Source organism: Hevea brasiliensis, chromosome 8 (genome assembly GCF_030052815.1).
Source record: "Hevea brasiliensis isolate MT/VB/25A 57/8 chromosome 8, ASM3005281v1, whole genome shotgun sequence".
NCBI lineage: Eukaryota > Viridiplantae > Streptophyta > Magnoliopsida > Malpighiales > Euphorbiaceae > Hevea > Hevea brasiliensis.
This window is the reverse complement of record NC_079500.1, coordinates 6,438,047-6,461,427: the sequence shown is the minus strand read 5'-3', so window position 1 is coordinate 6,461,427 and position 23,381 is coordinate 6,438,047. Positions and strand designations below refer to the sequence as shown.

General features: G+C 31.8%; 1 protein-coding gene across 1 annotated transcript; it reads right to left on the bottom strand.

The window, feature by feature from the left end:
• Nucleotides 1-4,637: 4,637 nt before the first annotated feature.
• On the bottom strand, nt 4,638-7,051 carry LOC110650248 (transcription factor TCP8). The gene has a single exon (XM_021805132.2). It carries the CDS (start codon nt 6,758-6,760, stop codon nt 5,114-5,116), a length of 1,647 nt encoding a protein of 548 aa, XP_021660824.2. The 5' UTR covers nt 6,761-7,051; the 3' UTR covers nt 4,638-5,113.
• Nucleotides 7,052-23,381: the final 16,330 nt, after the last annotated feature.

The window sequence follows — 23,381 nt, the reverse complement described above, 5'->3', positions numbered from 1 at the left end:
GTTAGATCATCATTTAGCAAATCACAAAGCCAAGCCTTGATTTACACTTGTCTTCTTCTCTGGTTATGCTATACTTTGCACATGTATTGCTTTTAGATTACTAGTTTCCCTCATTCTTTGGTTTCCTCATATTTTCCAAAACCATAGAACTTTTCTTAGGTATAATTCATTAATAATATCAAAATTTTAAACATTAATTACTTTTTTATTATTATAGATAATAAAATTTACTGATCTTTTAATATAATATTAAATTTTTCTGCTTAATAATAATTTTGACAGAAAATATAAATCTCATTAGTAACAATTGGTCCTTTTGAAGGATTAAATAATCTCTTATGAATTTTTTATATTTAAATTATTTTTTATATAATAAATAAAAGAAATAAAATAAACGTTAATAATTCATTAGCTTTTGTTGTGTTTGGTTTGCGTATGTGAATGAGAAAAAGCAGAGACCCAATTCAATCCACCAAAACCGCACTTAGCACACCAATGATTGGTGCACGTGAAGCGCGTGGACTTAAATTTATTCCTCAAAGACAATGCAATATCAAAATAATTAAATATATATTCTATGGTGCCGACACCATGTCAGGCCTAACAAATCAATCGTGACCGTCCACTTGCATTGACATCTACGATCTATCTAGCAGTCCACGATGATCACCCACCCATCATATATTTTCCCAAAACAGTAGTTTTGCACATTCTTCCGAAAAAAAACATTAGTAATTTCTGGAATATATAATGTACTCGTTCCATGCACTGCGCAAATTGCGGAATGGTGGTGTGAAAACAAATATACGGAATTATTTTAAAATTATTAAATTCATTCAAAATTGATTTATATTAAATATTTTATTTTTTTACTTAATAATATATTATTTTATCTAAGAATTTGATTTAAAGTGCAGAAAGAGAATTCATATAGCCGTCTCTAAATTTTTGAGATAAAAATTTAATTGAGTTTAGTTAATAATATATTATTTTAACGAGAAAAATATCATTTTAAATTAAAATTTTATTTATTTTATAAAAAGTTATTTATATATACAAATATTTGTCATAAAACTGATTTTCATATATGATTATATACATAATTGTTCGCACTGGTGGAGGAGTGAAAGAAGTTGGATGAGTTTCTTTTATTCTTTCTTTTTTTAATTATCTCCAAAACTAGTTCATAAAGTGGCGGTTGTTTTTTTTGAATAGTTTCCTTGTGTAATCTTTATCTCCAAGTCCTTTCTAAATTCAACCTATTAAAAGTATTTATTTTCTGAATCAATGAAAGAAAAAAATCTTTATCTCCCAGAAAAAAAAAAAGTTTAAAATTTGAAAAATAACTTCACCCCTTTAAAAGAGAAAGTTAATTTCTTTAAAAAAATGATTACTTCTTAAATTTTTAAATAATTATTTTATGTGAGAATTAACTGATTTACTAGGCTCAGGAGGGGCATTGTATAGTTATTATTTTGTGGGCCTAAGGCCTCTTGAATTGAGAAGTATTAGTTGAGTTATTTTATAGATTGGGTAGGTCTTAGGTACAAGAAAAAATTTATCAAATTTTCAGTATAAACCTAGGGTATTTTAGACTCTTTTGTTCTTTGTTTTGAGTTAATATCAATAAATTTCTTAAGTATGATTATCTAGTGATTCAAGTCGACCTTCCTCATTTTCTTAGCCACCTCAATGACATTTGTATAATACGTAAGTAGATATTAATTTTATTTATAATTTCAATATTATTATATATTCAAGACATACTCATGCATTCACTTATAAATATATTTAGGTAGTTAAATATTAGGTACACATTGTATTACATTTTTATTTAATGAGACTATTGTAGATGTCGCCTTAAAGTAATTTAGAGTTGTGTGCGTGTATTGGCGTGTATGCGGGTGATCATGGATATGAGTAGGACGGGTAGTCGCGGCTGAAGCTTAACTCACTGGGACCCAATCCTTTTTGTGAATAAATCGGGGTGAGTACGACTTTGAGTTGATCTCGCTGACCCTCGCATTTAGATTATTAAGAGAAAATCCGGCTTAAGTTGATCTCGCTGGTAGGTGTTAGAACTAGGAGAGCTATATAGGGGATCGGCTCCCATATGGATGTGACACACGGGTGTGTGAGTGTTTCAAATTATTTTTTGTCCAAATATTATTTGAATTGTTTGGAAATATGTGTGTATGATGTATTTCATACATAGTAATGCATAAGATTTAGATAATTATAGAAATTTTATTCAAAATCAATATTTTACTCTATGAGTCGAACGCTCACTCCTGTTCAACTATTTTTTCTCAGGTGATAGGTGGACTTTTTTTGTGGATAATTTACTTTTTTTCTCGCAAGTTTACCATCAGCAGCTTAGTTATATTTTATTTCCTTAGTTTATAATCTAGAACTCTGCATGTGTTAGTAGTATTCTAATTTTGATTGGGACTATAATAATTTATTTATTTGAAATTGTAAACACATTATATGAGTATATTAAAATGTTTGAGATGAGTATTGATCTTGGATATGGGAGCTGAGCTCTCATTTAATTATTTATTATTTTGAAGATTGTAACGGTGAGCTGAGCTCCACAAATTAAGTTATTTTGTGATTACAGGTGGTCGGGTGAGTTAATACTCATCGTTAGATAGTCTAATTTATGACCGGACACTGTTTATTTAGTTTCTTAAATTTGGACTACAGTTACTTATGGTTGGGCTAAGGATAGTTAAGCTTATTACGAATTTTGAGGGTCTTATACTGATCTAAGTAGGAATTAAATTATCAAAATTTTAGAAACTTTGATTTTTGATTGATTTTTTAATTTAGACTTGATTTTCAAGTTATTTGGTCTAATTTTAACTTTGGTTTGAACCTAATAACCATTAATCAATGAAATTAAATAATTAATATATATAAAATTAAATATAATTCATAAATTTTTCATAAAAATAAATTAATTCAAAAATCAATGACTATATAAGATTTTTTCTTCAAAAAATTTTTATAAATTAAAATAGATCTAAGTTTTAGTGCCGGTCTAGCTCAAAATTTGAGTCGTGATCAGGAAAATATTTTTTATTGACTTATTTTTTTGAGTATTTAAATATTAGAAAATACAAGAAGTCACGAAATAATCGAAGTCAAAATTTAATATATTTTAATTACAAAAGTTATAAAAAAAATTAAATAATTTATTTTAAATAATATGCTATTAATTTATTAATTTTGCTTGAGAAGGGTATGAAAGTTGAGCTTTGTCCTTTGCAAAGGGAAATTGAGATATGAAATAAACTAGATTGACTCCATCTCCATGTTTAATTTGATATAAATTATATATTCATTTTTTGTCCTTTTTTCATTTTGATCATTATTTTCCTTCCTAGTGCATGTTCTTCACAATTTTGAGTTTATTCATATTTCTATAAATACAAAATTTTATATCATTTAGATCCATTAAAGAAAATCATTGAATTAATTAGTAGTTTAGTAGTTACATCTATTGTTATTTTAGAAATTTTAAACATAAAAAATACCAAAATAGTGGAAAGCAATAATTGAATCTTAATATATACTTCAAAAAGTTAAAAATAAAAATATTTTTTTGCTTATAGATATAATATAAACTATTTTTTTTTACTTTTCTTTTTGACCAATTATAATGTCATTTTTGCAAATTTTTCAAAATTGTAAATGGATTTATTTACATTTTAGACAGAAAATGATTCCATTTCTTTTTAACCAGTTTGAGGGAAAAAAAAAAAAGGCAAAACTAATGTATGAGGATTATATTTCTTTCTATTATTTGCCCATTTTTAGGGGAGGAAGACTAGGGCATGGGGTGAATTAAACAAGAAAAAAAGTAGGTGGGGCTAAAGGATAAATAGGTAAATAAGTGGAGGAGATCTAATGCAAAAACCTGAAAATGATTAAGCAATGAAAACAACAAAGTCATCTGAATTGACTGTGCAAGTCAAAACAAAAGTCACCCTCAGGAGCAGTGGTGAGAGCAGAGCAGCGCGGAGCACTTTAATAAATAAATTAAATATTAAACATTATTTAAAAAAAATCTAAATTCAGAACTTGAAAAGACACAGAGACAAACAAGCTGAATCAATAAAATAATTTGTTTGATCAATTGATTTTATATTTAGTTCTTGAAATTGTTGTTAATATTTGAAGTTATCAAGGGAAAATAAAAGATATTCAGGAAGATGGAGGCTGCTTAGCTTAAGACATCATCGAACGTGCCCAGAAAAATATTTGATAGGAAAATAAGCAATATTTTTCAAAAAAAAAAAAAAAATTTAATGTAAAGCTTTTTTAAATTATGCTTATCGCTCCATAAAAATGATATCTTTTTCCCTCTTTTCACACAGCAAATGCAAAGACCTAGAGATGGAAGGTGAAACCCAATTAACATAAACAAATGGTAGGTTGCTGAGTTTCTTCTTTTCCTGACCCATCTATTCCATTTCCTTTTGTCATATAAAGATGTCTTTAATCTACTTTTATGGCTCTGTAGCTAGTTTCTAGTTGCTACTACCCTTTTGGCATTTTGGAAGAGAGAACAGAAGAGTATTGCTTTATGCATGGTACAAAAGAATTAATAACAGGGATGAAAGAAAATCTGAAAATGCAAACTGAAGGTTTTTTTTTTTAACTCTCAATTCCTTTTGCTTCTTGTCCATTCTCATAAAAACAAAGCAAATAATTATACTAAACACAAACAAATATCCTCCTATACAAACTCTAGCTCTCCCTGTCTCTCTATTTTTCCCCTCTGTTTTTGTCCCATTTTGAACCAAACTAACAAATTACATCTCAAACTACTCCACATGATCAATCTAGAAGAATTCAAAAACTAACAAACCAAAACCAAAATGGAAATTGCTAGGACACTGATCAATCTCAGCCTCCATCATCCATGGAATTTCCAAGAACTTGACACAAATTCAATTCCCAAATCTGTGAAAGCAAACCCAACAACAATCTCTAGCTCCTGCTGCTTCCTATGCAATAAAATGTGAAAAAAAAAAACCATAGCCATCAAGCTGTCATATTTATGTATTTAAAATGAGAGCAACAAACCCACTTATTAAGCTTGTCATTGAGAACTATTGGGATCTTCATCTCCACTATTAGTATCTTGAGGTTGCTGGTGTTGATGATGTTGATTCAATGGATTATTTTGCTCGGAATTTATATTCAAACCACCTCTAGAATATGCATTAAGAGCAGCCAACATCCCCAAATTTGACTCTGCCATGCCTAACCCAAGATGTTGTGAAGGTTGTTGTTGCTGCATTAACATGGAACCCAATTGTAAAGCATTTCCTCTTCCACCTTGAAATTCAAGATTACCTGGAAGATTGAATCTCGGCACAAAATGCAATGGAGCTTGTATGGAGTTTCCGCTTGCTGGTGTTGCTGAAGAAAAAGGCCACATCTGGGGTTGGGGTTCTGAAGGTCCAGCCCTAGTTGTGGAGGTGGCAATGGCTGGACCGCCACCGGCACCACCAGCAGTCACTGGAAGCATCCAGATTGTGCTGCCACTGCTTGGTGCTGGTGCCATTGCCCACATGGCAGTGGGAGGTAGAATGTTTGAAGGCCTAAGTAATCCAGATGATCCTGTGTCTTGTTGCTGAGGTTTTGGTAGCTGCAAACCACTTTTAAATACCTTACCGGGAGATCCTTCTCCTCCTGTTCCTCCACCACCACCTCCGCTAGTACCACCACCACTTTCTCCTTGTTGTTGTTGGCTATCGTCCTTGAACAGATCTTCTCTAAAACGTTTTCTCATATAATTCTCACCAGAATCTCCCCCAGCACCACCACCACTTCCCCCTCCTCCTCCACCTCCACCACTTGGCAGCGCTTCCGCGATTTGATCTGCTGTCATCAGGTGCTGCTGCTGCTGATGATGAAACCCCAACAAAGCCGTATGGGCGAACCCTTCCTCATAATGAGGATGATGAGCCAAAGCCAAGGCTCCATGAAACGAATGAGGAGCAGATTTCGAAGGAGGAGCCGAAAGGGTTGATCCACTGCTCCTTAAAGAAACATTGAGAGTAGAAAAATTCGCTGGTATAGTCCCAGTCCCGGTGGCTGCTATAATCGCAGGTTCTGCTTGCCGTAACAACCACTCAATTGTTTCCCCATCAGATTTATGACCCAATTCTCTTGTCAATTGAAAAACCCTTGCTGCACACATTGCTGGCATTCTAATTCTCCGCCCTCTCCCATCAACCTTCGTGTGTCGATCCTTCGAGGACCGCTTCGGAGGTGTTGCTGTTACAGAAGTGGTGGTGGTTGTAGATGCGGTCGTAACTATGGAAAGATTCTCCTGCTGATTCTTCTTTGTTGAGTCTAAAAGAGACCCAGATCTGGTGGCGATAGCAAGAGACGCGTCGACGAGGTGAGGAGGAGCTGCAGAAGACGTGGAGGTGGAAGTGGAAGAGGAGGAGGAAGAAGAAGAAGAAGATAAAGATGAAGAAGAATTTGAAGGAGCATACCCAGAAGTGTTAGGAGCTGAGGAAGCAAGACCATGATGTTGGCGGTGGTGGACGTGAGAAGCATGAGACAAGTCAGCTTGGATAGAGATGGAGCCCATGAAGGGGCCTGGAGATGGTCCTCCTCCTGATGATCTGCCATCAAACAAAACTTGGTGGTGGTGTTGTTGCTGGTGGTGAGATTGGTGGGGTTCTTTGGTGGTATTATTTTGCTTGTTGCTTTGCATACCAGTGAGCTCCATTTGGTGGTGGGGTGGGTTTGAATCTGATGGGTTAGATTTTTTCCCCTTTTTTTTTCCTTTTCTTTTCTTTTTAATTTACGTTGGATTTCCAAAACAACGATCAAAAACCCATCTCTTGATTCTCTTCTTCCATGTTTCTCTTCAGAACAGGAGAGAGAGAGAGAGAGAGAGAGAGAGGGTGCGCAGAATAATGGTTTGTTTTCTGATTGACTATTGTCTTTGCCTGAACACAGCAAGCGAGAGAGAGAGAGAGAGAGAGTAATGCTTTCTAGACAAAGTTCTGTGGATGCTTTTCTTTTCTTTTTCATGTTTTATTTATTTATTTATTTATTTTAACAATGGTTAATTAAAGTACTTGTTTTGTCCACTCATCACAATTAGAGTGGCCAAACTAAAAAAATTAGAGGTGCTCAAATCATTTTAGCTTTCCAAATGATATTTACAATTTCCACACACTAGCAGCCAGCCAATTCCAACTGGACCCACTTTCTAAGTAAAACTTTATTTTATTATAAACAAATAATCATCTAATAATTAATATAAATATAATTAATTAAATCCAAATAGCCACACAAAATCAACCCATATCTTTATCCTATCTTTTTAATATTCTTTAATCACATTAACTAATCAAGTACCACTATAATCTCTCTTCTATGGATATAAAGGTCATTTCATGTTATCACAGTGGTGCCTGTTAGGCCAGGACGGTGGTCCACAGCCACAGCAAGAATGTACTGTTCATGCATCGCACTATCTTAGGTCGGTCTTCCACTACATGTAAGAACCTGTGCCTTTTTTTTTTTCTAAAAAATAGATATACATATATATCTCCTCATAAGTCAATTTTATTAAGATATATTAATTTATATAAATTATACACACATACTCTATGATTAATGTGAGAGTTAAAAGGTTTAATTTTATCAAAAAATTTATGTGAATTGGGTCACACTCACACACACTAATTTAAGATAATTTTATAAAAATATACTAATATAAAGACATGTTAATCTATATAAATCACATACATACATAATCTACGATCGACGTGAGAGCCCAAATGCTTAAATTTTATTATTTTAAAATATAATCACAAACCAATTTTTTTTATATTACATTAAATTGTTTGTTTAATTAAAAATAGATTATTACACTAAATATAGAAAATTGATAAATATAAAAGATATTCTTTTTTGAAAAATTCCTTTCTATATCCATTTTACTATATATATAAAACACGATTTATATATTTAATAAGTCAGTTATATTATGTATCTCGTGTCTTGTATTTATCGTGGGTTAAGTATAAATCAAAAAAATCCTTCCTATATAATTTATTCTTAAATTTCAATATAATCAATAGTTTCATAACTTTTTTTTAAATTTAAAAGAGGTACATTCAACTAAATAATAATTAATGAACAATAAAAAGTAATAAATTCGATTACTCACCATAAAAATAAATATTCTCATAATATGTAAATGAAAAGGCTCAAAGTCAACATTACTCTCACATATGTGATTAACAAGTAGCTTTGTAATTAGTGATTTAGTTAAATTTCAATGTAATATAATTAAGGCAAAAAGTTCATTTAAGCTCATAATAATTACTTTTATAATTAATTAAATAAATTTTTATTAATTTAGTCAATATATTTAAACTCTTGATAATTACTTTTAAAATTAAATAAACCCTTATTAATTTAGTTAATCTATTTAAAATCTTGACAATGATTATTATAATAAAATAATATATTGTCAATTTAGTTAATCCATTTAAATCTCAAAAAGTTATTTTTATGGTCTAAACGTTAAAAATTTAGGTAAAAAAGACCTAATCTTTATCACTAGGGGTGAGCATTCGGTTCAAATCGAACTGAATCGAACCAAACTGAATTAAATTATAAAAATTGAACAGCAAATTTTAGAAACCGAACCGAACCGAAATGGGTGAAAAATGGAATCGAACCGAACTGCTCTATTTTGGTTCGGTTTGGTTTAAACCGATCGGTTTGATTTTTTATTAATTTTTTAATTTAAACTTGATTTTCAAATTATTTGATCTAATTTTAACTTTGGTTTGAACCTAATAACTATTAATCAATAAAATTAAACAATTATTATATATATATATATATAATTAAATATAATTCATAAATTTTTCATAAAAATAAATCAATTCAAAAATCGATTCGATTCGATTTAGTTTGATTTGACTATATAAATTACTATTTAGTTCGGTTCGATTTAACCGATTTTTTTCTTTTCAAAATTGAACCGAATAGAAATAACCAAAAATTTTACAGAGTATATACAATATCAAATAGGGCTTATAAAAATTTAAATAAATTGATTAAATTGATAAAAATTTATTTAATTTTAAAAGTGATCGTTAATAATCTAAATAAATTAGTTAAATTGATAAAATTTATTTAATTTGAAGAATAATTATTAAGGCTTTAAAAAATCTTTTTACTTATAATTAAATATTTTTGAGTTTTTTTTATCACATTTAAAAAAAAAGGAAGGTCAAGGAGTGTCAGAAAAATTCAGCAGCCACATGGACTGGTTCTTTTGCAGGGACCTTGTAATTAGTGCTCCCTCTGTACTGAATTTTGTGACACTTACTTCTACTGATACTGCCAAGTTAGATTTTATCAAATGACTTTCCAGTGGTGATCCGCATTTCTTTTTACTTTCCTCTTTTTACCTTTACCTTTATTTACACCTAAAAGTAAATGGTTAAAATATAATGTAAGTTTTCTCATAAAAAAGCTGCAACTTTAATTCAAAGTTGAGCTGCAACACTCACTGCCTTTTTCTCTGTTGTCTATGTTTCTCAGTCGCCCTGGCAAGGAGACTTGAATTGATAAGTGGAAATTTATGGAAGAATGTAGGCGTTTGAAACTCAAGCATCAACACTTTTTCCTTATTCAAATCACGAGAGGAGACATTGCTTAGAAAGGTTGGTATCTTGTTGAGTTCGACGTTGGCTCATGAGGCACGAATGGGTCGCCAATGAACTATGTCGTCTTCTTCCTCCACTGGATCTGTGATGTTTTGAGGGTTCTGGAATTGATTGGGTACACCATTATAATATGCAAAATGGCAAATTTGCCCCTAAACCCATAAAGAGTTGGGCTTGTTGGTGCGCGTTTGGGGATATTATTAACTGTAACTGTTATAGCGTACTTTTTGGCGGGAAATGAAGTATTATTGTCCGAAACTGAACCCGATTTACGGTGAATCAAAATGAGTGACGTCATGATTACACGGATTTAACAGGAATTTGACCTCACGTGCACTTGGCTGCCCCTCTCTGTTTGGTAATTCCATATTTTTAGCGATTGAAATTCTCCTTTTTTTTAACAATTTTTGTAAAAGGAGCGTGGATGATTTGACCCAGAATATTGGTAGGGCCATAGGGGCCCACCGTACACGTCTTCTTATCCAGCAATGCACACTGATTTGATGTTGCACTCGTTTATCTCGTGATCCAATAATTTATAGTACAAAAAAGGAATATTTTTCCTTTAAATTTACTAAAATTTTGAGTTTTTTAAAAAGATTTTAAGTTCATTAAAGTAAAATTTAGTTTAATTAAATTAAAGCTCATAATTACAATTTTTCACATTTTAATAATTTCGTATTTAATTATTAAAATATTTAATATTCTCTTTTTATCATTATGCATCAATGCATTTATTAATAATTTATTTTTTCTATCTTTTAAATTTTTCAAAAAAATAATAAATTAATTTTTTTATTATAATTTAAAATAATTACAACCTCCAAATTTAATTCAGTCAGTAAAATCATCTTAGTGACAACCTTTTGAAGTTGATGTTTAGGGTTTATGAAGAAAAAGGGTTCCTAGGGATTTGGGAAGGTGAAGATTGAAGAATGGTGTTTGATTGATTTTGATGAGAGTAATTTACACTCACTGTCCCTGAATTTTGGTGGATATTTCATGTTAGTCCCTAAACTTTAATTTATTGTAAAAAAATTCTTAATTTTAATTTTATTTTAGAAATCATCTCTCTATCTATAATAGCAAGTTTTATAAGTAAAAAATAAATAAATAAATAATTATTATTATTTTATCATTTTTCTTTTTTTTTCTCCCTTCCATCTCTTTTTCTTTTAAATTAATAGATGATTATTTATTAAGAAAATTGTTTTATTTTTCATAAATTTTTATTTATTAAAATTATTAATAAAATTAATTTGAATTTCTTCATTTATTATCATTTGTTGTTTATAGTAAAATTTTATTAAATTAATAAAACTGGCTAATTATTAAACTAAATTAAATAATAAATTAGAGGCATTTATTAAGTAAATTGTAAAAGTGTTTATTTATAACTCAGGTTAATAATAAGGGAAGAGACAAAAAAAATAAAATTATATATATATATATATATATATATAAAATTATTATAAAACTTACTATCATATGTGAAATGGGTAATTTTTAAAATAAAATTAAGGTTAAAGGATTTTTTTTATAATAAATTACAGTTTAGTGATGAATATAAAACATTCACTAAAATTGAAGGACAATAAGGAAAAATTAGCCATTTTTGATGGTGAATGAAATTGAAAAGGAGGAAGTGCTTGTGTCATGGAAGTCCAGGGCAGCAAGTTGCTGGACAGCACAGGTAAGCATCAGATACAGGTATCTAATGAAGTGGCACAGCTCATCCCAACCCAACCCCACTCTGTTTTTATTTATTTCTTTGTATATGTTTGGATTTGGACACCTGAAGTATCAGTTAAATGACAGAATTACCCCTTTTTTCACTATAAATAAATATCTAATTATTAAATAATTAATTTTAAAATATGACTATTTAAATAAAAATAAAAATAAATTAATAGAATGCAAAACGATAAGGAAAGCAATTTTTGACGCTATATTTGTTTTATAAAAAATAATTTTTATATAAAAAAGTATTTTTTTTGTAAAAATATTTTATGTTGTTTAAATACAATGTTAAGTTATATATATATATATATATATATATATATATATATATATATATATATATATATAAAATAAAATTATCAAATTTTAAAAATAGAAAAATAACTTTCTCTTTTAAGTCATTTACATTAAAATTAACTAAATTTTGTCTTTAGCCAGAAAAATATTTTTCGCCTACTTAATGTTCCAAACACTAAAAAATGTAAAAAATATTTTAAAATTTTTTTTTTTCATAAAACAAATGAAACTTTAAATGCGAACAAGAAATTTTTTTTAATGAAATTGATATACATATAATCATTTTAATAAATTTATTACACACATATGTACCATTTTCATATGATAATTTCTTTAATTTGAGAAGTTAATTCATTTTAATTAATCCAAAAATATTCTAAAATGTATATATGCATGCATTTGATTTTACAAAAAGAAAAATTTGTTCCAAATTACATTTTATTAATGATAAATGATTAAATGATTTTTAGTAATTTTAATGAGGATATTGATTCTCACATTTATTTGTGCTATCTTGACATGGAAGTAGTTTAATAAAAATAACAAAAATTAATACATTGTAGATTTTTCATTCAAAAAAAAAAGTTACATTGATAGATAAAAATAATTAAAAATATATATTTATGCCACTTGACATTTAATGAGAGATGAGAATTGTTAAAAGAAATTAAGAAATTTTCAAGTAGTACTTAATTTGAGATAAATATAGGTTTTGTTTTGATTTACCATCTCAAAAATATTTGTTTTAATAACTTATATTTTTCTATTTCTAAAATATTTTTATAAAATAAAAAAAAAACATAGTTCTCACCTCTAACAAAATATTCTATGCCCCATCATTGATTATATGCACATGTGGTTGTTAATTAGGTCATTAGAATTCAAAATTAAACTTGATAGCTATAATTTATACTAATTAAAAAAATTGATAGTTGTATTAACATAATCATGGTTTATGAGTAAAGTATCGTGGATGGTTTTCTTTTCTTTTTCATGTTTTATTATTATTTTTTTTAACAATGGTTAATTAGAGTACCTTTTTGTCTACTCATTACGAGGAATGGTAACAGGTAGGATATTCGCGAAAATTATCCTATCTAAACTTGATTAATATTATTAAAATTCGAACTTGTCCCAAACCCAATTACAATTTATTATTAACTACTCGAACCAGTCTCAAATCTAATTATTATTATATAAAAAAAAATCTGAATTCGTTTAATTTTATATATTTTAATTAATATTTTGTATAAAAAAATATTTTAATTAATAATTTATATTTTAAAATTTTAATAATTTCATAAAATATTTAAATTTAATTTTATGTAAAATAAAATATAATATTATTATAAAAATATATTTTATATTTAATTAAATATTTATATAAAACAAGTTTTGATAACGAATACTCAACATGTAAAATATGAATAGACTCGAATCGATTATATTATTATTTTTCAAATTTGAACTCATTTCGACTATATAATACCCAAACTCATTTTATTAGAGTTCAATTAGATTGACTACTTATAAAAAATTTAATCTGTTGTCATTCCTACTACTCGTCATCTCGTCAACGTTAGGATAATATTTTTCTTTTTTAATAGATAAATTCATTAGAATAGAAAAGGTCTAGGGCCCATTAAAGACCAAAGGTTACATATTAAAGACCCAAGAGTTCTAGACATCCACATTCCCTAAAACTCTCTTCATTAACGCCCAATCTGCAACAGAATAAATCAACTCCGCCTAAAGAAGGGAAGGGAGACCCACTTTTAAAAACAGAGGATGAGCACTCCCCCTCGAGAAACAGGGGAAGCTGCTAGGTCGGTAAGAGAAGAGGTCGGAAGCCTCAGGGACAAAGGAAAAACTAAAGAGAAGGTCATCCATTATGGTGGCCAAACAAAAACTTTTAGAGGTGCTCAAAACATTTAAGCTTGCCTTATATTTCAATCCAAATAATATTTTACAATTTCCATGGACCCACTTTCTAAATAAAACTTTATTTTATTATAAACAAATAATCATCTAATAATTAATATAAATATAATTAATTAAATCCAAATAACCAACCCATTATCTTTATCCTATCTTCTTAATATTCTTTAATCAAGTACCATTATAATCTCTGTACCATGGGTATAAATGTCATTTCAAGTTATCACTGCAGTGCCTGCTGGGCAAGGACAGTGGTCACAGCCACAGCAAGCCATTAGTGTTTATGCATCGCAATCTCTTGGGTTGGTCTTCTACTACGTGTAAGAACTTGTGCCATTTTTACAAATTTTATAATTAACAAATAGCTTTATAATTAGTAAATTGATTATTACATTTCAATATAATATAATCAAATGTCAAAAAAAAGAAGGGCTTTTGGGTTTTTGTTTTATCACTTTTAAAAATGATGAGGGTCAAGGAGTGTCAGAAAATTTCAGCAGCCAGATGGACTAGTTCTTGCTTCTTATATGGGGAACTTGTAATTAGTGGTCTGTGTTTGTACCGAATTTTGAGACACTTACTACTACAACTACTACTGATACTGATACTGCAAAGTTAATTTTAGCATGGCCCATCAAATGATTTTCCAGCGCTGATCCTCATGTCCTTCTGTTCCATTTAGTTTCCTATTTTGTCCTTTATCTTTGACTCATTAACAATCAAAGTAAATGGTTAAATTAAAAGGGGTAAACGTCAAAGTTTTAAATAATAATTTGCCAAATAAAGCGGGTGAGGGGGGGAAAATGGTAGCAGAAGTCCACTCGTAGGGTGAGGTAAAAAGGAATGTTAAAAGTTTGGCCTTTGTTTTCACTCTCTAGACCCAATACTGCCCTCAGCTCAACCAAGAAAGCTCATCTGATATAGGGGCAATAAGGTACAAATTTATGCCTCTATATCATATATTTTTACCTATAATAAAAGACTGCAACTTTACAGTCTTTCTTCGCTCTTGCTCTGTACTTGACCAGTGTTTTCCAGGACAAAAATATTCAGGTTTCAGGAAACAAGTAGTCCTGTGTACTTGAGCATACGAAAGCCTAGCTAGCTGACAAGTAACGTGATTTTTGGATTCAACAAGCACAGTTAAGATTGATGTTGCAGAACATGGAGGAAAAAAAATCTCTGAAAACCCTGTTGAAGTTGATCTTTAATTAGGGTTTATGAAGACAAGGGTGACTAGGGATTTGGGAAGGCTAAGATTGAAGAATGGCGTTTGATTGATTTTGATGGTGAATGAAATTGATAAGAGGGTTTTGAAAGTCGAGGGGCAGCAAGCAAGCTGCTACTAGAAAGCTCTGGTAAGCATCTGATATAGGTATCAAATGCAGTGGCACAGCTCATCCCATCCTAACCCCAAGCTGTTTTTCTTCTTTCTTTCTTTTTAATTTTTTATATTTTTTCTTCAGGGTTGTTGTTTCAAGTCCATCCTTTTCTCTTTTCTAGATAATATTATAACCATCCATCATAATAAATTTTATATAAATCTTATTATAATAAAAAATAAGAGTGTATATACAATGATTATATTAAATAAATTCTTATTATAAGAAAATAAATCGAGTCTAATTCTCCTTAATTTAAGAGAGGAGATTTGTCCAAAACTATATATATATATATATTAAAATCCAAAACAGAGATAACATACTCTCTCATATCTAGTTATGAATATTTAGAAACAAACACATTTGTAAATAGTTCAATATTGAAATAAGATAGACCCTAATATCATGTAAAGAACATAACTATTTAAATAATAATAAAAAAATTAAGAAACTAAAAAAAAAGAATGCAAATAGATTAGGAAAGCAATTTTTGGCAACTTAAATGCGAATAAGAAATTTTTTCAGTAAAATTAATGCATGTGTAATAATTTTATTTTAATCATTAATTATAATGAGTTTTATTATAATTAATAATTTTAATAAATTTATTATAGACATACCATTTATCCATAGTTTCTTTAATTTGAGAAGTTAATTCATTTTAATTAATCCAAAAATATTCTAAAACGTATATGTTGCAAGGGTTTTGTAGTCGCCGGATGATTCTCACCGAAGCGGAAAGTGAGGAGTCGCCACTTTAATTTTTTTGTTTAAAATATTCACAAACTAATTATAAATCAATAATATTAAGAGATGAATTTCCCTAATAATTTCAAGAAAGAACCCTCTCTTGAATATAAACGTACATTTAATTTAAAAAAGGGGTTACTATTTAAAGGAGGACTCTCCTTTTTAATATTAAGTGCAAAAATAAATTTTGAACACCAAAGAAGGACTCTCCTATTGACTAAAAAAAACTTTTGTAGAACATTATAAAGTAATTTTAATTTTTTCCAAGAAAATTATAATGCGCATTCAAAACATCTCACAAGAGAAGCTTTCCCTTCCGATAAAAAAAATGCGATTTTTATTGATACAATTTCAAAAAAGGCCACAAGAAAGGACCCTCTCCTGTACCTTTACCAAAATGAACAATGATATTGTAAATAGGATTCTATTCTTCTCAAAAATGGCCATCATTTAAAAAAGCATTAAAATACATCATAAAATTCATTATTCTATCCTTATTTCTCGCCTTATTGTCTATGAACTAATATGCTCCTTTGACTCGGAACAGAGCTCTTTATCTTTATTCTTTTATATCTGAACTCTATATAGTTTGGAGCCTCAGATTCCCGAGCTCTGAACTCTAGATGATTCCAGGATTGAATCCTATATTTGCTCGAGCTCTGGACCTTGAGTCCCGATCTCTAGATGGTTCTGAGCTCGTGGTTTGTGATTTTTATTTCAAAACTAAATAAACAGATGAATGATAAAAATATTCCTCATAATAACATGCGATTTTTTAGAACACTAATCTCATCTTATTTTAAGCACCTAATGTTCTAAACCCATTATTTCCCTACACACTATACAACAAAAGCTAAAGGGTGATTTTTGTGTCCATGCAGAATCATAACATGAACAAATCATAGAGTAGCCATTTTTGGAAATTTTACCGACAGCAATCCTAGTAATGAGCAGTGTACCCGGAGCTTTACAAACAACAAAATGATTATGATGTGATGGGAATGAAAATGACAGAATAATGAAGAGAAAATATTAGAACAAAGGAAAACTAGATTCTAGATGTGATAGCAATAACAGATTCTCTAGAAAATTGACGTTTCTAGAGCCTTGTGTTCTCAATATTACACTATGCTCTTCTCAGCCAAAAAAAGGATCCCATACAACAGTGACGCTTGGGGTATTTATAGGGAATGGGTGCCCTAAGATTGAAGATCAGAATTTGATCACCGAAAAGGAACCGTGGGAATTTGAAAGGGCAAATTCCTAAGGTCATAAATTAAAGAGGTCAGGAAATGAAGGGCAGAGATGAATTCGGGACTTCTTTGTCCTCTTCCATTTTAATCCATTGGTTGGAGATCGTGCCTTTCAGATTTGATCTAGGGTGGGGATTGAAAAGTACCCTATCTGCTTTTTCACTTTTATCTAGGGGTCAGAAATTAAGCCTTACAAATTAAATCAATGGCTGAGATCAAATAGTACCATGAAACTTTAACAAACTTGATCCTACAAAGAAAAGAATAAGGGTTCAGATTTATTATTCTTTTATTCGATTTCCTGCCAAGCTAAATTTGATCGATCTCTTTATGTCTGATTCCTAGGTTCCTTCTCATTTGATCCTTTACTCGATGCCCTTTAATTTATTTCGTTCAGATTTTATTTCAGCTGGTCCGATTTCTCCCAATCTCGGGTGGAATTTTACAATTTATTTAGTCAGTCTGACCTTTCCCGATCTCTAATAAAATCCCTTTTTCTTTGTTCATTTTGCTTTGGTCAGTCTGATCTTTTTGGATTTTGATTGGGTGATTTTTAGTTTTGTCGGTCTTCAGTCCACGTCATCAATCCGGATTGCATTTTTCGAGGTCCAGCTTACCCGTACGCTTTGAAAATCAAAAGATGCATTAAATGTGCACATTATCCGAAGCGTCGCCTTGTATGCCTCGCCCATTAATGCCCTAACCCCTATATATACCACGACGATTTTTCAGTGTGCACTTTTTGCACCAACTCTTTTTCGCTTAGATTTTTCTCTCTAATTCCCTCTTGTAATTTTTTGGAGAAGATAATTTTCTTTTTCTCTATCACTGATCTACTTTCGGTAAAGATTTCGGCCATTTTCAACCTTTTTCTGTTTATTTCCTTTAAAAAACTATCAAAATGAGCAACATCGGAGCTCAAAGAAGCCCGCCATCGGTTAACGTCTCTTGGACGTCCAATGAAGAGGTGGTGGTTATAGGTGAGCGGGACGTCATAGCAGTTTAAGCAGCATCGATCACTGTTGGTCTGAGCAAAAAGCCGAGAAAAGAGTCTCTCCCGGTCAATGAAGTGGTTTCGATCCTGAGTCACTCTGCTAATTCAAGTTAACCAGGAGTTCAATCTCCCAGGCGAGGTGTATGAATTGATTCGGTGCCACAGAGATTTTCGAGTTAACCACTTCTTTGAGGAGTCTGACCAAATCATTGTGTACGAGGAACAGATAAAGGCCGGACTCTGATTCCCTCTTGAGCAGTTCTACAAGGACGTGCTTAAGTACTATAGGGTTTGCATCGCCCAACTGCACTCGAACTCCTAGTGTATTTTGGTTGCCTTCAAAGGCCTATGCACAGCCAAAGGATTGGAGCCTACAGTGAAGGTGTTTGCCTAGCTGCACCAACTTGATCGAAAGAAGAACGATGAGTACTGGTCATTTTAGGCAAAACCAAACTGCGGACCCTTCATTGAGCTCCTATCTTCGCTAAAGGATTGGAAGAACCACTTCTTCATCCTCTGGGCCAAGGACCCTTGAGGATTTGAAGGCATCCCGAGAAGCTGGAACCAATTGGCAGTGAGGCCCAGAGGGAGCTTGGTATTGAACCGGGATGAGGACAATATGGTGAACGAATTGAAGAACCAAGTGAACACTCGCCATTTTGTTTGCTCGGCCGTGATGGGTATCGAACTTAAATGGTGGCTGATGAACATTGTTGCTGGTGAACACATCCCACTCCAGCTCGCCGGCCTTGAGCTCAGCAAGGATAAATCCAATCTCTTTACTTGTGTTCAAAAAAACTCACAAACTCTTTTTTGTGTGCAAATATGATTAGAGCCGAAATTGAGCAGGCAGCGAGGAAAGGAAAGAGGGAGCTCGCACAACGGGTTCTCCAGAAGAAGGAGGCTACTGCTGCTGTTGGACGGGCCTAGGAGCTGGAGGCCCAAAAAAGGGCTCAGGTGGAAGTGGCAGGCTCCCTCGAGCAAACTGAAGAAGAGCTAACCCCAGTAAGATCGACTCTGCCCCCTGAACCAGTACAACCTTAACAACCTCAACTTTCGCGCTCATCCGAAGTGGGCTCGTCAGGATAGGCGATCTCTTCCGAGCGAACTCTCTCCCGAGGGGCTCAAGTCCTTATGAGTTCCCTAGAAGGGAATCAAATGGTGAGGGGGAACATCAACCTGGCCCGGGCATCATGGACGACCTTCTTAGCCACTCCATGAGCCTGAGCTTGGAGGCGATCGCCACCCAACACATGGTGAGGGAAAAGGTTAACTTCTTAAGGAAGGAGACCTCCAAGGCAGTCCACGAAGCTCTTGCGTTCAAGAATCAATTAGCCACGGCGAACACCCGGATCGTGGAGTTGGAAGGACAAGTGAAGTCTTCAGAGGAAGTCATAGCTTGGCTGTAGAAAGAATTGGAAGATGTGCACACAAGCTGAGCTATTGACTTAGCTAAATTTTCTAAGAATCTCCGGGCTAAGGAAGAAGAGCTGAAAGCCAAGGAGAACGACGCCCTCCAAAGAGAGGCAAACGCATATGTAAGTGCCCACGAAGACCTTTTGACCAAATTATTTAAGCGCTCCCCTCAAGAGGACTTCACTTGGCTGGAGAAGCTCGATCTAGATTGGAGAAGTTAAGGATGTGAGTGAGGCTCGAGGGGGGGGGGGGGGTAATGTAGATCGGGCAGAGGGGAGTGAAAATGTAAATGTGGATCGGGCAGAGGGGAGTCAGCCTGAGGAGTGACTAGCAATAATTTTTCAAAATTTTAATGTACCTTTTACTTTTCGAACTTGTCTCATTTGATGAATTTTTATTTGTTCTTTTCGAAATTCCCGACACCATTATTTATTGAGTTCAAACAATCAAACATATGAGATAAGATAACCAAAGAAAATAAAAACCAACTTAATAAATTATTAACTTTACATAAAATCAAACTGAACTAGGCTTGAACAAGACTAAGCCAAACTGGAAATTCCCCTAAAAATTTATTGAAATCGGATGACATCAGACTAATATCAAATTCACCCTATATTACTAAGTGATATGAGACTGAATTTTAATGAAATCAAACCAGTGAAATTGAACTCACTCGAACTAAAATGAGACTGAACTTAAATGAGATCAGGCTAAACCCAATCAAAACCAAATTAAATCAAACAGGGATCGGATTAGAGTAATCCGCCAAGTGAGGCGATCGGATCCCTATGGGATCGGCGAACCTCACTATGTTTAGGTCCAGAAACTTGTAAAACTTGATGAATTCCACTTGAAATTTTAACTTCATGAACTTTATTTGTGACGCCCCTCACCCATTTACAGTGTAGCCGAGCAAAGAGTGTCACATTCGGTGCCAGAGTACCCTATCTTGTTTTATCATATCTATTGTAAACTTTTGATGTCATTTAAAACATGTATTCTATGTGTAAATTTTTTTTTTTTATATCTTATTTCTGTGGAGACCCAGACAGAGCCTCCCCTGTTTTATTAGCATCTGGCAGATTTTCACTAATCACCTATTAACATATCCATATCCATTTCAATCTCAAGTTTAATTATAAGTCCAAAATGAAATACATCATGACTAGACATAATGAACCAAAATACTAGTCTATACATGGGCCTTACCAAAATACAAAAGACTGGTGAGGTGACTCTGGTCGTGGCAGATCTGGTCGAAACTTTGTCCGAACACTACTGTGGCGGCTGCTGCTCATAGCAGTAGCTGATCTTTAGTACTTACGCGATGGAAAACTAACGCGCTAAACATAACGCTTAGTGGTGCATAATTTATAATAACAATAATTAAACAATTGAATTTATATCCGCAAATCATAATTTCTGGGTCTTTTATATTTTTATTGCTCTTTGGAAACAATTAACATTATCGGGATCTTTTATGATTACTTATTGTATTTTAAGTCTTAATTAATTTTTATTAGTGCCCAAGAAACCTATAACAAATTATAAAAGCTGGATGCACGTGTATCTTGGTTAGATGACCATATGTCCTGCTCGATATCGTCTGTCAGGCACGAGGCCAGCTGTCGAGTACGAGACCCGCTGTCAGGTTTGTAAAGCCAGAAATAAAGTTAGGTATAATGGCCAATGGGTAGGCATATAGCCTGTAGAACAATCATATCAGACATATATTGTCAGTTCATGATTTGCTCTGTAAGCAGTACTGCTATCTGTGGTTCCTAATTGGTATACCAATCGATCCAACTATATACATATAAGCCTAGGCATACTTTGGGCAAATTAGTACTATTAAGCACTTATAATTTTATTATTTCATGCTATGTACTATTAAGGGTTCATAACATATTTTTATTTCACTTCATGTGCTACTTATATTTTATACCATTTCCATGTTATTATAATGGGAACATAGGTCCCAAGCACTTATTCATATAACTTATGTATTTATCACTCTCATTATTTTATATCATGTACTATACATATTTATAGTATTGTTATTTCATATATGATGGAAACATAGTTTTCAAGTGTATTTTCCTATGACTTATGTGTTTAGCAAACCATTTCGGTAAATTTACATTTTATGTATCAACTAATTTCATGTCACCTTGTAGTGGGAAAGTAGGTTCCACATACCTATTTCATGTAATTTAGTATTTAGAGACTTATTAGGGATAAGTCCTTACTAAAAACAATTTAATTCAATAACCTTTCTTTAGGTTCAGTTTCGCTGTTTTGACTTTACATATCAAATTGAGCAATTACACATTATTACTTATTTCTTTGAAATGTATATATCACTTTATAGTGAAAAAATAGGTCCCACATACCCTTTTATGTGGTTTAGTGTGTAGTGGCTTGTTAGAGTTAAATTCCTACCATAAGATAATTTATCTCATTGGCCTTTCTTTGATTTCAGTTTTTGTGTCTTACTTTTACCTATCCATATAATCAGTTTGTAGCTACTGTTTGGCCACACTTCCTTCGTGGAAGTTGTTCCTCTGTGTCTTATCTTTATTTTCCCTTTTGAATCATGTGAATTTGATTTTTAGAACATAAGTTATAGTCAGATAACCATAACTGACTTATTCCCAGATTTTGATTCATTAATTAGGCAGCTTTTGGACTTAAATTTTACCTAATTAATGAAACAGGTTGCAGTCACTTTTAAGCATGGTGATCTTCATAAAAATTGTTGCCCTATGTCTTATGATCATTGAAAAATTTGTATCACAATTTTTCAAGTTTTGTGGAATTATTTATGGCCAATTAACTGACTTGGGTTCATGTACCTGTACAACAGGGCTCGATTCAGATGTTGGATGCAGTCACTTTTTGAGATTCTTAGATTCATAATTTGAGGACCTTTCCTGAAACAAAGTTGTAGCTCTATTTCTTAGGTTTCTGGAAAGGTATAGCTCATCTTAATTGGATTTTTCTAGTGGGAGTTATGACTAAAAGACTGTTCTGGAGTCAAGTGAAGTTTGGTCAGATTGCAGGTTTTGATGCAGTGACTTATTCTAACTGTTTGACCTAGTTCTCTTATTTTTTGGGTTTTGGTCAAAGCACCAATTTTGTAGGTCTGTGTCTTGTGGACATTTTGCCACTGGTATCATTACATTTGAGTTCTTGTAGACCAAGTTATGGTCATTTTGCCAAAACTGGTCTGGTGAGGTTAGGTCCAGCACTTTCTGGGTAACCTAATTTTGGGCAGTTTTGTGACCCAACTTGGGCCAGCAATTTGGTTTGGTTTTTGGCATTTATGGGTTTCGTGGTCTTCATGAAAATTGTAGCCCTATATATAAGCTTTCCAATGGTATCAAATTCAGGTCATTTGGACCAGTGTATTATGACCAAATGAACATGTGGTCATTTCTGAGTTTGGTGCAGGGTAATCCTGATTTGAGCAGTATTTAGGTTAAGTTTTTGACAAAATTTAGGCATGGTGTCTATATGAAAAATGAGATCTTTTGAGTCTAATTTCACCTCTAATTGGCCTCATACCAATTGGAGTTACACATTTTCAGTTATGCTATCTTAATGTGGAATTAATTTAATAAAAATAACATAAATTAATACATTATAGATTTTTCATTTAAAAAGTTACAATGATAGATAAAATAATTAAAAAATCATATATTTATGCCGCTTGACATTTAAAGAGAGATAAGAATTATTCAAAGAAATTAACATTTTAAAATAATACTTAATTTGAGATAAATCTAGGTTTTGTTTTGATTGCCATCAAAAAAACATTTTGTTTTATTAAACTTATATTTTTCAATTTGATACAGCCGTGAGTCTCCTTTGATCA

Bases quoted from the DNA above. Each gene is read 5' to 3' on its own strand.
- LOC110650248 (XM_021805132.2), bottom strand. From the start codon at position 6,760: ATGGAGCTCACTGGTATGCAAAGCAACAAGCAAAATAATACCACCAAA.